General features: G+C 41.6%; 1 protein-coding gene across 1 annotated transcript; it reads left to right on the forward strand.

The window, feature by feature from the left end:
• Positions 1-1043: 1043 nt before the first annotated feature.
• Positions 1044-14446, forward strand: LOC311265135 (extracellular matrix protein 2). Its single transcript, XM_084366486.1, has 9 exons — positions 1044-1100; positions 1273-1506; positions 1603-1852; positions 2461-2576; positions 4187-4319; positions 4403-4560; positions 5576-5715; positions 12185-12511; positions 13987-14446. The coding sequence occupies exons 2-9, from the start codon at positions 1294-1296 to the stop codon at positions 14162-14164; spliced, it is 1515 nt and encodes a 504-aa protein (XP_084222612.1). The 5' UTR covers positions 1044-1100; positions 1273-1293; the 3' UTR covers positions 14165-14446.
• The last annotated feature ends 88 nt before the right edge of the window (positions 14447-14534 follow it).

Raw genomic sequence — 14534 nt, forward strand, 5'->3', positions numbered from 1 at the left:
AATACACAAAACTGACTGTGGCTCACAAATTCATGCGTCAACCCACATGATGATGAACCTCCAACGAGATTCTATCACACGTGTATGAAACTTATTGTGTTCCAGTTTCTATCTTTTGCTCCCTGTCTGTCTCTCATGTCCTCCACAAATATCTGCTTTCCACCTAACGTTAGCAGACAGTTATGACAGGGCGAGGAGACGAGGAGCAGGGCGGGTCTGTATATTTCATGGTGCAATGAACCAGGGCCTTTATTAACAATGTGAGAGTTTTTTGTTTTTTTTTACCTCTCCGCCTCCTAGATATTCCTTCCCACCGTTGTGCTCTTACTTTAGTTCAGAGTTGGGGGCATGTGCTATATGCTTAAGTGCTGCTTGTGGCTGACTCACGACAAAGAAACTGCACCACAGCTTTCACTACAAGTGTTCATGATCTCTAATTCTGTTTTGTTTTTTTGAGACTTATCCTCCTGTGTAAACTCTCACGCTGACAGCTCCTCAGAGTTTCCTCTCTTTGGCATAATCGTCTGCACTTTCTGTGGATTTGCTTCATAGTTTTGGACTTCTCTCTCTGACTGAAACAGCTCAAACTGAGTGAACATCCAACCATGCCGATGCCAAGGACTTGTATCTTATTTATCTTTCTGTGTGGCACAGTTTTACCAGGACAAAGCCAGAACTCTTTGCAGGAAATGGATGTGCGCTTGGAAACCTCATCTGAGTCCCCTGAATTAGAAACAGCAGCCAATCACCTGCCAGGAATGGATATGAGGGTGACACATGTTTCAGGTTCAGCCGTCCCTGCTGGTAAGTCCATGGTTTTGTCTTTGAAATGCTTCCTGTTCCTGTCTGCATGATCTTGGTTTTTAAATGCTTTAATAACTCAACGTTTTCTTTCTTTCTTTATGTCTTTATCTGCTAATCTGCTCCGGTTTATGATTGGTGAAGAAGAAAGTGATGATGAGCGTCTCGTCTTGGAGGCAGAGCAGGAGAGGGAGCATCCCGGGGTGGATTTCAGGAAGCTGAAGGCCGGTAGAAGTAGGAGAGGTGCCTGGGGGAAGAGGAAACACGCCGCTACAGTGGAGGCCGCTGCATATAGAATAGTATGGCACTTGATTCTGCTGTGTGAACACAGAAATGCTAATTTATAAATGTAGTAAAAAACAAAAGTTGTACATTTTATCCGCCATGTGGGAAGTTTTTAAATCTCTTTTCAGCTACGTAATATTCTTGTCTAAGACTGTGTTGGTTGTGATGTGCTGCTGGTTATTGTAGGCAGGGTTGGGGCGACCCCTAATGGGCTGGAGAAAGCGTGGAAAAGGAGAGACCAGCGCTCTCCTGGCAGTCCTCAAGGAGCTTCATGCTGAAAAGTGGCAGCTGATGGATCAAGGGAAAACACAAGAGGGGGAAGAAGAGGAAGAGGAAGATGACGATGATGAGGATGAAGATGACGATGATGATGATGATGATGATGATGAGGATGATGATGATGAAGAAGAAGAGGAGGAGGTTTGTTTTTGTTTTGCTTTAATTCATTGAATCACTCAGTTGAGTTAATGAAGTCATTTTTCTCTTGTGTAATTATTTTTGAATTTCCTGTGTCAGGAAGAGGAAGAAGAGGAGGAGGAGGAGGAGGAAGAAGAGGAAGAGGAGGAAGAAGAAGAGGAAGAGGAGGAGGAAGAGGAAGAAGAAGAAGAAGAGGCGACAGAGCCCCCAAGCAATCAAACAGAGACATCCTCTGAGTCCCCTCTCAGTGAGTGTCAGACTGCTGACATAGAAATCAGCTGCAGGGGCATCGGCCTGACTCACCTGCCCATCATCCAAAACCTGCAGGCCAGAAGGCTGGACATGGCAGGTGTGTGTGTCAGAGATGTTGACGTAGATTAATCACACAAAATGAACATGTTCGTGCTGAGTTGAATGGTAGAAAATAGAAGTGGACTCCACTGATTACATATGAACTGGTTTATCATTAAATCGGCTTATTTATTAAGTTTCTCAGGGGTTCTGATTCGTACTTTGACGCCACATGTATTTATTTACCATTTTACCATTTAAACATTGAGGATTATTCATGATTTGCTGTCACAATCACTTTGATATCTTATTAGTATATTTTTGGAGAGAAAATTTGAGGTCAAGATTGTGAATCAGTTAACTGAAATCTAAAAATGACATTCCCTGACCATATATTATTTAAATCAACATCAAAACAAAAGTTCCAGCATGACATAAGTGTCAATCAAGTGACATTCAAGTGAAGCCATTCATCCAACCTAATGACCAGAGTAAGTGTTGACAATGTATGTTTCTGCCAGCCACAGATATGTCTTATGATTGACACTTAATATAGAAATTATGACATGATACCTATGACATGTACACATTTGGACATATCCGTGGTTTACAGGCACTTAAGCAACATTATGTAACTTTATTTATCTTTTTTATTTATCTTTCAAGAAAACAACATCAGACTCATCGCTCCACAAGATTTCTCTGGAGTGCCGAACCTGGACACATTGGACCTGAGCAAAAACAAACTGGATGACGAGGCTTTCAGCCAAAACCCCCTGTCTGTGAGTAACTCAGTCAGCAGCCAACACAGCTGTCCACTTCTTCACTGTCAGTGTGTCAATAGTCCAGTTAAATACTCATCTGCAAGTACATCACACCTAGTTCTATTCTGCATGTTTACATCTTGTAAAGTAGTAAAGTACATCTTACTTCTACATTAGAGTTCAGCTGAAGGGTATCAGTGCTTATAAACACTTGAGTGTTACATGATGTATGTGCCATGCGACACAAGTTCACAGGGACACATATCATATCATCCAATCATAGAACTGCAGTTCCAGACCTGAAGTACCACACCAGCCTGCTCCGCCTGCACTGTCACTGTCCCTTTTATGCTTGCGAATGTCACGTGTAGTTGTTCATATTTAAGATAAATAGTGTGTCATCATGTGACTTTCCTCCTCCAGAACTGGAGAGAAAGCAGTGGTTTCTAGCCAAACTGTAAAAAATAGAAACAACAAATAGGAGAGGCAGAGCCCGAAGGAAAAGAAACAACAAACAGAAAGTTCTCTTTCATGGTGCTACATGTTGGAACTATCTTCTTAAGTGTTACTCAAAATGACTTACCAGTTAGGCTCCTCACTTGCCTCAAACATCTTTATGTTCTGCCAAAATGAGGGAAACCCTTCCAGCTAAAGCTTATTTTGTTTTTAATGTTCTATTTTGAGTATTTAATTGAGTGGTTAATATTCACTGGAGGTTAGAATAACATAACAATGAACACAGAAAACAAAGAAACAAAAAAAGAAGCTACAAAGAGTAAAGCTCACTGCCTGCCAGTGGTACAAATGTTATAATTGCAGCAGATATTGTCATAGGTCCCGGTAAGAGGGGACACTGACATTTCTACACCTGTAGGTCCAAATTGCATTCACTATTGTTTGTCTTTCCTTGGTCTGATATTGACCCAAAAAGCTCCCTCTTGTGGAGAATCTGCAGCCTACTGAATGTGAATGAGTGTGTGAGTTACGAGCCAGTTTTATAAGTCACTTTGCATCTAATTACAACAGAAATCAAGCTGCATCCTGTATCATTACGGTAATAAAAGAGCACTGCAGATTGCATTAACTAATCTTTTCCAAGAATAACCCCTGGTCTAACCTCTAAATGACCACATGCCAAACACAGATCCTGACCACGCCGAGGCAGCACACCACACTCTGACCAATCGTTACACGTCACCATCAGCACACTCACAGTATTGGCTGGACGGACCTGTTGGAATATAGCTGCAGCCAATGATGTGGAGAATAAAAGGAAATTATTTTTAGAGGAAGATTTTTCTTCGTTTTTCTCCTCACATCCCAGTAATGACAGAGGACTGATGGACTGGCGCGAGGGACACTGCAAAAGACTCAGTCCACTGCTTTTACTTGACACACATCAACCACAGCAGCTTTCACTGAGGAGCCACACAGAGTGGCTTTACTAAAAATACGACATGATAGATGACATGGAAGAGATGCACGGATTTTAAATTCTCTCAGTTGGTTTATTTCTGTGAACTCTGTGACTGTGTCCTGCTTGGCAGGTCCGGATGGAAAATTATGGATTTCGAGACTAGCATCCATTTAGTCTGTTTTATGTCTCCTTTTTGCTGCGTGTCATGTAGAACTTGACCTTTCTGAAGAAGCTGAACCTCGATGGCAACCAGCTCACCAGGATCCCAGCGCTGCCGCCATCTCTGGAGGAGCTCAAGATGAACACCAACAAGCTCAGTGCACTCACCCTTCACTGTTTCACCGGTAGGACTTCTGTCTGCGTACATGGAAGAGGAACAGCATCTCTTATTAAAATAATGATGATATTATTTTGCATGCCCCTCTAGGTTTGACGAACCTGTTGAATCTGGAGCTGGAGGAGAATCTTCTCCACGAGGGAAGTGTGTCACCACAAGCCTTCAGACCACTAAAGAAGCTTCTGAAGCTCCAGTTGGACAAGAACCGCTTCTGTTCCCTCCCTCTGGGCCTTCCTCCCTCTCTTCAGGTGCACTGGTATCAATTTACTGAGTCCTGTAGGGAAAATACTCCTCCTCCTTAAAGGGCAAGTCCACCTATTTTTACACATTAAAGTGTGTACTACTACTACTGCTGCATATGTGAAAAAAATATGCAGTAGTAGTCTCTGGTGATGCCACTCAGTGGATAAGTTGCATTGTGGGTAATGTAGGCTCCAGGTTTGGAAAAGGAAGAAGAATGTGTGAAATACAAAATGTGATGTCTCTGGTTCTGCTATATCAATTTAATTATTTGTCCACAAAGAGTGTGCCTACATTACCCACAATGCAACTCAACCACTGAGTGACATCACTCATCTGCAGCTTCAGTTGGAGCCACAAAAGGCTTTATACTACTTTTTTTCCACACATGCAGCGGTACTCCCCATGACCTGTAAACACACTTAAATGTGTTAAATTGGTGGAGTTACCCTTTAAGGACTGTAGCACCTAATAATGTAATAGTTTCCTGAAATTGTAATAAAATGTACACTGAACTCGAACACAAATGAAATAAAACCTCATAATGCAATTACTCAATCAATAATGTATTACATTATGTCATGCCTTATTACATTATTGGGAATGTATTACATTTTCATTGGGTAGTTTATATTTTTTAATTTTGACAGTTAATGTAATAACAAGTTAATTTTCAGTCCAGTATCCTACATTTTGTGTTTGGAGTTTTAGAAAGTTCTACACTTTGGGTTTGAAGTGAATTACTGGGAGGTTAAAGTGCAGACTTTGAGCACCACACAGACATATGAAGATGGGCAGACACTTAGAGACGTGCAACAACATCCTGATCTTATTACGTGGGTGATGAGCTAACTTCTTAGGAGACCACCATGTATAAAGATCCATTTCATGTACAACGAAATGCAAGTTTAAGTCCCTAAGTTCTCTTCAGAAAGCCAGACACTGACATATGGAAATGAACAATGCCACCATGATGCCCTAAATCAGATATCCCTGTCTGTTTGTGTCCTTCTTTTTTTATAGGACCTAGAGATGAATGAGAATCTGATTGGGGAGGCGACAGAGGAGGCACTGAGGGGCTGCATTCATTTGAGAGTGCTGGACCTGAGTCACAACCTGCTGCATGAGCACAGCTTCGGCAACCAAGCCTGGACCCGTCTCAAGTACGTCCATCGATTCCTCCATGAATCCATCCAGAGCTGTTGATTTTAAGAAGAATAATGTTCTGCAGTTCTTCTGTCAGCCACAAGAGGGTAGACTGGTTTCATTTGGGATCCTGAGCCCTTTTGTTATCTTATCAGTTGGTGGTTGAGGCACTTAAAAGATTTAAGATGTTCTGATTACTGCAGTTAGCAAGGCTTTATAGTCCCCCTGGGGTGAGTTCTTTTTAACAGCACTGTCCACAACAGGATGGATTGGCATTGCACTCTCCACACATCATCACACAACAAAGACAGATAGAAATAGATGACTCACAGCACACAGTACCCTACAAGTCCCTCGGCGGGTCACCCTGTTTAGGGCTGCTGTGGCTGTGGGTTACAGACTTCTGCCAGAGTGAGCCCTTCTACACCTCAGGGTCCTGTACCTGCATCCAGAGGCTAGTACATCACCTATCCTCAATATCAATGGATGAGGCAGATGCTCTCATTCACACACAGAAATGCACATCACACACGATCCAGACCAGTACTTTCATCTCCTTTATCATGTCTGTCACTTTCGTGACATGTCTGACCGATGATCACAAACACAGACGCATTCTTCTCCTGTTTTCCTCTTCTTTATTTCTCTCTGTCTCTCACACGCACATACACACTGACACACACAAAGCACGCATGCATACATATCTTAGAAGTTCTGACAGCTGACCTTGTGTACTTAGATGAGCAGGGGTGTGGGGGAGAGCTTGAGGGCAACTGTGTGCCTGCAAGGGTGTGTTTGTGCATATATGTCTCGATGTTTCTGTGATGGTCTTTGTGTGTGTGTGTGTGTGTGTGTGTGTGTGTGTGTGTGTGTGTGTGTGTGTGTGTGTGTGTTGTTTAAATATAGTGAATTCCAGTGGGTTTTTTTCTCTGCTCCCTGGGATCCTTGTGAACCACGGTGGGAGCTTCAGGGAAAACTGAGGAAAAGAAAATGCTTAAGAGAGAAAGAAAGACAGGAAAGTGCTATTAGAGAAACGTTGGTTTTTACTGTATGACTGAATGATTACATTAGAGAGGAGACACAAATCACAAATATAGTCAAGGTAAAAGTGATTGAGGAAATGATGATTATCTTGTTATCGCAGATAGAAAACTGTAAAACACTAAACCTGGTCCAAAAAGTGACAGAGAGATAAAGGACGAGTTTGAGTGAAGCTAAAATGGAGGAAATTCAACCAGGCTGCTCTCTGAGCCTTCGTTTGACATCCTGACCTCATTAGTGGCGAGAGCAGCGGTCCCCTCCTTGGCACTGCAGGCTTATTATCTGGCCCTAAAGCTTCCTTCAGCACTTTGTAGAGTGTGAACAAATTCTGCTGGACCTGAACTCCACCAACACAGCAGGAGATGATACCTTAAAGTTCATTAGCGAGACCCCGAGTGGCGTAAACCAAGACTCCTCCCTGTAGTTGTATTAGATATCATCCTGCAGACCTTTAAAAATGAAATCCACGTTGAACTCTTTGTGGAGAAATGTAGTTATCACGTAGCCCTGTAGAGTGGAGAAATAGCCAGAAAAAATGGAGAAACAGAATGAAAAGTAAATGGGTTAATGCAGAGTGCTGGTTCTGGTTAGTGGTGTGCCTCTGTTCCATGTCATGGAGTCCGTGTTATTGTTACCTCCTGCTGGGGTTCAGCGACTGGAGGCTACCGTGGAGGATACTGGAACCTGGGGAGTGTAGTTTGGCCCACTGCCACCATCTTACCTTATTTTCTTTTAAAATGTAGATGTTAAGCACATGTTTAACTAGCAGAGGTGGAAATAAATCATAGTACTGTATTTGAGTACAGTACAGCTTTTAGGTTCCTGCATTTAACTTGAGTATTGCTGTTAAATTATACTTTATCCCTTAACTCCACTACATTTCAGAGGGAGTAACTGTACACTGTAAATATTAAAAGTTGACTTTACTTGAAAAAAGTACTACTTGGGTAATTTTGAGGTAATCGGTTTCCTCAGTTTTTTAAAGTAAAGTTACTTTGTCAGATTTTACAGTGTACTTTTTTTAATACCACTTCAGCTTTAGCTGCTTTGTTACATTAAGCTTTTACATACAAAGATAAACTTGTTTAGACTAAAATATAATGTTTAAAAAAGATGAAATATGATGCAGTGCATAGTGGGAAGTAACTAAGTACATCTACTCAACAACATTTATTTGACAAGTTAAGTTACTAAAGCTGTGAGGCTCCTGAACTCACCCTTAACATTCCTCTGTGAATAGTTTATTCTTCTGACTTGTCTGTATAGTTTTGTTTCTTGTGTGTTTGTAACTTTGAGAATTACAAACAGAGATGTTTTTATACAATCTGATATTGCATAAGGACAATTAAACAGATCTTGAATCTTGAATCTTGACTATAAAGATTAAGCTACACAGCAGTATTTGAAATGAGACCCACTTTTACCAGCTGCAACATCAATGACTTTGAATGAATGATATTTCTACTCTGTGGTATTAGTAGTTTTCTTTAAGTAAATGATTTCAGTACTTCTTCCACCACTGTGCAGTGTTACAGATTAAACAGTCAGTATGTAAAGTAGTTAAAATCAGCCCCATAATAACATACTGTATATCATGATGATGACATTTTTTGCATAAAGAATCATTTTTGTCTGATAATACGTCTGTGCTGATAACATCGCTCCTCGCGGGATGAAAATGTAAATCACACACAAATCAACACAATCGCTTGCTATCTCCTGCCAGCACTCAATCCCGTCATCTTAAATAACAATCTTAGTCCCTTTTTGTGGTCGATCAAAACTTAACAGTCATCACGTCAGTGCTGCTGGCCGGCAGAGCTGACTCCAAACTCTCCATGTTCACTGAGACAACCAGAACATGTTTTAAATTACCCCTGCGGATTAAAGCTGCGTAAGCATCAGTCCTTCCAAAAGTCCAAAATAATAGAGTGTCATGGGTAATATGTTCTCAATTCTAGCTTCATTTTCTGCCATTTATTTAGATTTTTATTGGGAAAATGATTACAATCAGGCCTTTCTGCATAAATTACCTAATACTACAGGGTATTATGCAGCTTAACACAACAGCCTTGTAAACTGTTTTATCAGTTCAAAGATTATCAGGAGAAACTAGATTGAATGCATTAAGCGTTGTCTACTTTATTTTGTGTTAGCAGTTTGTGTCGATTGAATGGTGTTTTTTGCACATTCGGTTTGAATTAGTTGTGTCATTTTGACAGACAGGCTGTCGTTGGACAGGATCTCTGTGTAGATCATCGCTAATGGCTCAGACTGACTGAATGTAGGCACAGGTTCAGCAGTCATCGCACAAAAGATGTGTCTGTCATGTTATGCTGTGACATGTCCAAGCCTTGTGGGACATGTAACGATCCATCAAATTGGTTTCGTAATAAGCTTGCATAAATGGGAAAACAAGCACACGTGCACACAAAACACACCAATTGATCACACAGATGTCAAGTGAAAACCTCTTACTTTGATTAAGTTAGCTTTGATAAACACATTTCATGTATATATAGTCTGCTACATATGCATACAAATACTCATACTGCAGCAGGTATTACTTACTTACTGCATGTACCACTGAGGTAAATTGTTAAAGTCATATTTTACGTTTCAATTAATACAAAAGTGCCTCAATCTGTCTCCAACAGAGCTGAAAAATTGTCTAAATGATTTCCAGATAGCTGCTTAATAGATTCAGTGCACACAGAAGCCTGCAACATGGATTGAGCTGAAAGCATGCCGTGCCACCATCCATCCTTCATTCAATTTTTTAAAGTCCAGTCTTGGTCTGTCTAGTCTGCATGAAGCAGGCGCTCTTCCTGACCACATTACCTACCTTGGTTAGGTTCCCAAAACGTGTGAGACAGCTTGTGTGTTGCTGGCACGACAGGCTACATAAGTGCCTCTGTATCTACGTGTGTTAAAGAGAGCAAGATCAACGCCTCGGCCTGCTGGTTCCCATTACAACCCAGCACACTGAGGATGAGCAGGGCACCAGATTGATTACTCACACACACATTTGTGCACACAAACCAATTTAGGTTTACGTAAGTTGCGTGTGTAATTAATTACTGTTGGAAAGAGAGTGCTTTTTCAAACTCACATGTTTGTGCCTGTGTGCATGTTTATTTGTCTGTGTATGTTTCTTCTTCACATCATGTTGCACATACTCAGGGTTGCGTATGTGTTGGTGTGAGCGTATGTGTGTAGGTGCCAGTGAGTGGGAGTGCAGAGGGTGGAGGACTCTGAGAAGAGAGGACTGTGTGTCCCTCCGCTCATTAATACCATGTGGAGCTCTACGCAGCGGCGGACTGCTGCTGAGCTTCCTGGCAAAGACTTAGAATACAAATCAGCAGCAAACAACTGGTCTGAACTGGTCCTGCGAAACAGATAGAAGGATAAATATTTAAGGGGTTTAAATTTCAAGCTGAAACCACATGTTCCATTGTACCACATGTACCACAATCCATAACAGCCACAATACATATAAGTTAAACAAAAAGCCTGCTGAGTGTTCTGTGAGTGTTGGCTTGTGTGTTCTGAGTTAAATCTGTCATTGTGCTCCCCTCCCCTCTGCCTCAACTTTGTTTTCTATAAAACATTTAATGGTTGTATTAATGTGATATTTTATTACACCTCTGTTAAGCTGAGAGGCATGTAACCAACGTCAAGTTTCCTGGAGTCAATAGTGGACCTTGCTTTACAGAACTGAGGGAGGAAGGACTCGTGCTAACGAGACCTTACCTGTGATACAGAAAAATTATCAGAAATTGTTAATTTTCTTCCTGCTGATGGTTATTCTTAATGCGGGTCAGAGTCTGAGAATGACAACTATTTTTATGACAGAGGGCTGAGGTTGAATTTAGGAGTCTCACAGCCTGCAGAAAGAATCTGCTCTGTAGTCTGATGGTATGGCAGCAGATACTTATGTATCTTTTGCCAGACGGAAGCAGAACAACTGGCTTATAATATAACATTTTATCTTACAATAGCCTTGCTATTGAGCTATACCTCGCTGTTGGCTTATTATTATAAAGACATAAGATTACTAAGGGATGTTGATAACTTCAACAAAATCACTATTGCAGAGCAACCAAATCTGTTAGCTGTAGGCTTACATGTAACCTGTGTTTGAACCGTAATGTTACTAAAACAAACTTTGACCAAAATACCTATAAAAACAATCTGTAATATTCTGGCAGCAGGGTGCACCAAAACATACAGAAATTAAAATACAGTTTTTAGCTTTAATTTTACAACTAATATAAGATATATCTTTCTTTTGCTCACGTTCGAAACGGAGCAAATGCTAGCCAGATCAAAACCTTTATGAAATGAGGTTGTGGTGCTCATGCAGCCTTTGTCCACTTTGGCCACCAGAATCTGATTTAGCTGCTTCAAGGTACCAACGTTTTGATTTATTTTGTGATTTTAACCCCACTTCTCATTGTTACACATCATCTATCTCATAGAAATCCCAACCCTTAACCCTAAACCCCACAAAAACACCAATAATTAACGTCTCCTGGGAGCTGTAAAGTTCAAGGGAGGAGAGTTAATGCAGAGGCCTTACTGTAAGTCACCTTTACGAGTAGCAGAAGTGCTGAGACACTGAACATCAGTCAACCCAATGCCAGTTCAAGTGCCTCCTCCATCAATAACCCTTCACGCTCTCTCTCCTCATTGGTCTCCATTGCACTTGACTGTGTGGTCATTGGCTGGTCACCTTAGGGTGGTCTGGGCCCATTGGCTGTTCTCTGTGGTCTATGGATGCTAGAAAACAGGAAATGAGGTTCCTCTCCTGCTGTGAGCTGTGCTGTAAACTCACAACAGCTGTGCAGGATCTTCCAACAAAAACACTGAGCCCCTGTACTACATCTTCGCCTCAGACCCCTGAAATCTGGTCCCCCCCTCTATGGCCGTTCATTCTCTTTACTGCAAACCACACATTTTCATTCCCCTATCTGCCACTCAGTCACAAATCCCCCCTCAAACTGCCATGGTCTCTTGCATTATACCTCGCCCCCAGGCCCCATTATATCCTCCCCTGCTGCTCCCCATGAGTCCCCCTCAGCCTAGCCTCCTACTCTGCACTGCTGACTCCCCAACAGCGCTACGCAGGGGTCCAGTAACTATAAAACATGAGGCCTGCAGTTAAAAGCCTTGGATTTAGAGAGGAAATGGGCATCCATTATTATACTTAAGTGTCAGTTTTAGAGAAATTGAATGAATTATGCTAGATTAAAAGTCAGTTGGATTCATTCCCTTGGGACCATGAATGTCTGTAGAGGCAATCTATCTAATAGTTGTTGAGATATTACAGTCTGGACCAATGTTAGGAACTGTCCAACAGACTTAAATTGCCACTAGAATTGCTGAAAATATCTGAGAGTAGAATTTTAAATTGAATGTCGTCCTCTGTGTGTTTCCTCTTAGGTCCCTGGAAGCCTTGGACCTGTCCTACAACCAATTCACCTCCATGCCGCTGAATCTGCCTCGCCATCTCCGTAAACTGACCCTCCAACACAACAACATCAATCACATCCCCTCCTCCGTGTTCCGTCACGTGCGGCCCGGCCTGCAAACCCTCCAGCTATCCCACAATGCCTTGAGCAATGAGGGTGTAGAACGGTTCTCTTTTGTTGGAACGTACCGTTCACTACATGAGCTCCTACTGGACAACAACTATCTGAGGGACGTCCCACGCTGCGTTCGACAGTTTAAGAACCTGAAGGTGCTGCGGCTGGATAACAACCAGATCAGGTAGAGTTGCGCTTTCTGGGAAGTCAGTTTTTCTGAGTGATTTTCATAATGCGGGGATAAGCTAAGTGCTTGCCAGCATGTTACCCAATCCTACCCTAATACCATTAGCTCTGCTGGTGCAGCCCCCTTTGGAATTACTCTAAGGAGCTTGGCAAAGACGCAAAGAAGGATATCGTGGAACATTCAGTGTCTTATGGAAATAAATGTATTCAAATGGACATTTTTAACAACAGTCCTCATCAGCAAAGATATGAAGTCAGTGACTATTGTTGTCTTATTACTGTCTGTGAACTGTACCAGACTACTTGTGACCAAAGCAACAGTTATGACTGAGCTTTACATGACGTGTTTTTTTGTTATCACAGTCAGTAGCCAAAATCGATGGACATACTACAAAACTTCAGTACAGTCAATAAACAACTGTAGAGAAGTGTTAGAAGGACCTTAGATTTCCTGAATTGATGTAAGAACCAGACACAAAGCTGAGTTGAAATGCATGTGGGAAGTTTTGTTACAGAGATCTCAACAAGAGTCTGCAGCCATACCATAAGCACAGCCATCTTTTGAGCTAAATGCTAATGTCAGCATGTTAACATGCTCATAATGACAATGCTTATATGCTGATTCTCCGCAGGTAGCATGTTTGCCGTCATGATGCTGCATGTTAATATTATGTCATGGGCACAAATTCAAGTCCTTTGAAGCAAGTCTTGCCACTTGGCAGCCATCTTGGCAACACCATCAGGCAGTTATTTTGGGTTAACAAGACCACTTTCAATGGTCAAAGGGTCATAAAAGACGCTGAGAAGGTCTGGTGACTTTGCCCCATAATGAGGTTTAAAAGGTCTTTTTAAAATTCTTTTACAGCTCATTCCATCGTGACGCTGTCGGCTCATTCCGTCAGAGTGGTTGAAGAAATGCGAGTTCAATGTCTAATCTTTAAATAACCTAAATTTTATTGGCAATCCTTTGCATTTAGCCTGATATCCCTTTCTCCCCTGCTTATAAGAAGTTTGTCTGCAGATGCACCAAGTCGGTTGAAACTGTCATGAATCTGAATCGCACCTGTTGATCAGTTCAACGAAACAATTCGCTGATATGTTTCCCAGTTCGGTTGTGATAAAGCACATGATTGGCTTTTGGGGGGAATAGGCGGGATACGTGCCATCCAACCGCCATCTCTAGCGTTGTCTCTTGTGGAGATCATATTTGTGTCAAGCGTCTTAACCTTCAGGCTATCAACGTACCCCGCATCATAAGTTTAGCATATATTCGGTCATAAACCAAAGTACTGGAAGAACTGAGGGTGACATGAATGTGTGAACCGAATGTCATGTCAATCCATCCAATTTTGGTTAAGACTTTTAATTCAAAACCATGAGTGTGAACCTTGTGGTGACAAAGAACCAAGGAGATCATCTGACACAGAATACGCATTGTTGTATGTCTAAAGTGTTTGCATTTTGTGTTTGCAGGGTCTTGAGGAAGTGGGAAGTGTGCCATCCTCGTAATTCTGGCTCCACCTTGGCTTCGGTCCACTTGGAAAATAATCTGCTGGAGGTGGAGAGGATTCCTCCAAACGCCTTCACCTGTCTCATTGATGCTCAGGGACTGGTCCTCTATCCACAGCAGGAACACTCATACAACCAATAGACAAACATGAAAAAGACACGTACCCACAATATACAATATACGCATGTGCATCCTTGCTCATGATGACAACCTCATGGAAAAATAGCGCTATCATGTAGTCGGCTTAGTGAGTCATCATCTCACTATCATTTTATCATCTCCAAACCCATCATTTTCTCTCATATCTTGTCTTTGATAAGGACAATGACTGTAATGTTTAAATGTATTAAATCAATGTGTAATTTACACTGTAATGGAGCTAATCTTTTGATTCTGGTGGATGTGTAAAAGGATTAGGATCCAGATCTGCTCGAAACATTGGTTCTAATCTGTCTTTTCATTAAAGTAATTTGTTTGAGAAAATGAAGACTGAAATGGATTAACTCATGTT

The sequence above is a fragment of the Pagrus pagrus genome, assembly GCF_965226575.1.
Source record: "Pagrus pagrus genome assembly, chromosome: 11".
Taxonomy (NCBI): domain Eukaryota; kingdom Metazoa; phylum Chordata; class Actinopteri; order Spariformes; family Sparidae; genus Pagrus; species Pagrus pagrus.

Excerpts from the sequence above, each read along its gene's own strand:
- LOC311265135 (XM_084366486.1), top strand. The coding sequence starts at position 1,294 with ATGGGCTGGAGAAAGCGTGGAAAAGGAGAGACCAGCGCTCTCCTGGCA. Across the intron at positions 1,507-1,602 it reads ATGAAGAAGAAGAGGAGGAG|GAAGAGGAAGAAGAGGAGGA; the intron begins GTTTGTTTTTGT and ends TTCCTGTGTCAG. Across the intron at positions 2,577-4,186 it reads TCAGCCAAAACCCCCTGTCT|AACTTGACCTTTCTGAAGAA; the intron begins GTGAGTAACTCA and ends CGTGTCATGTAG.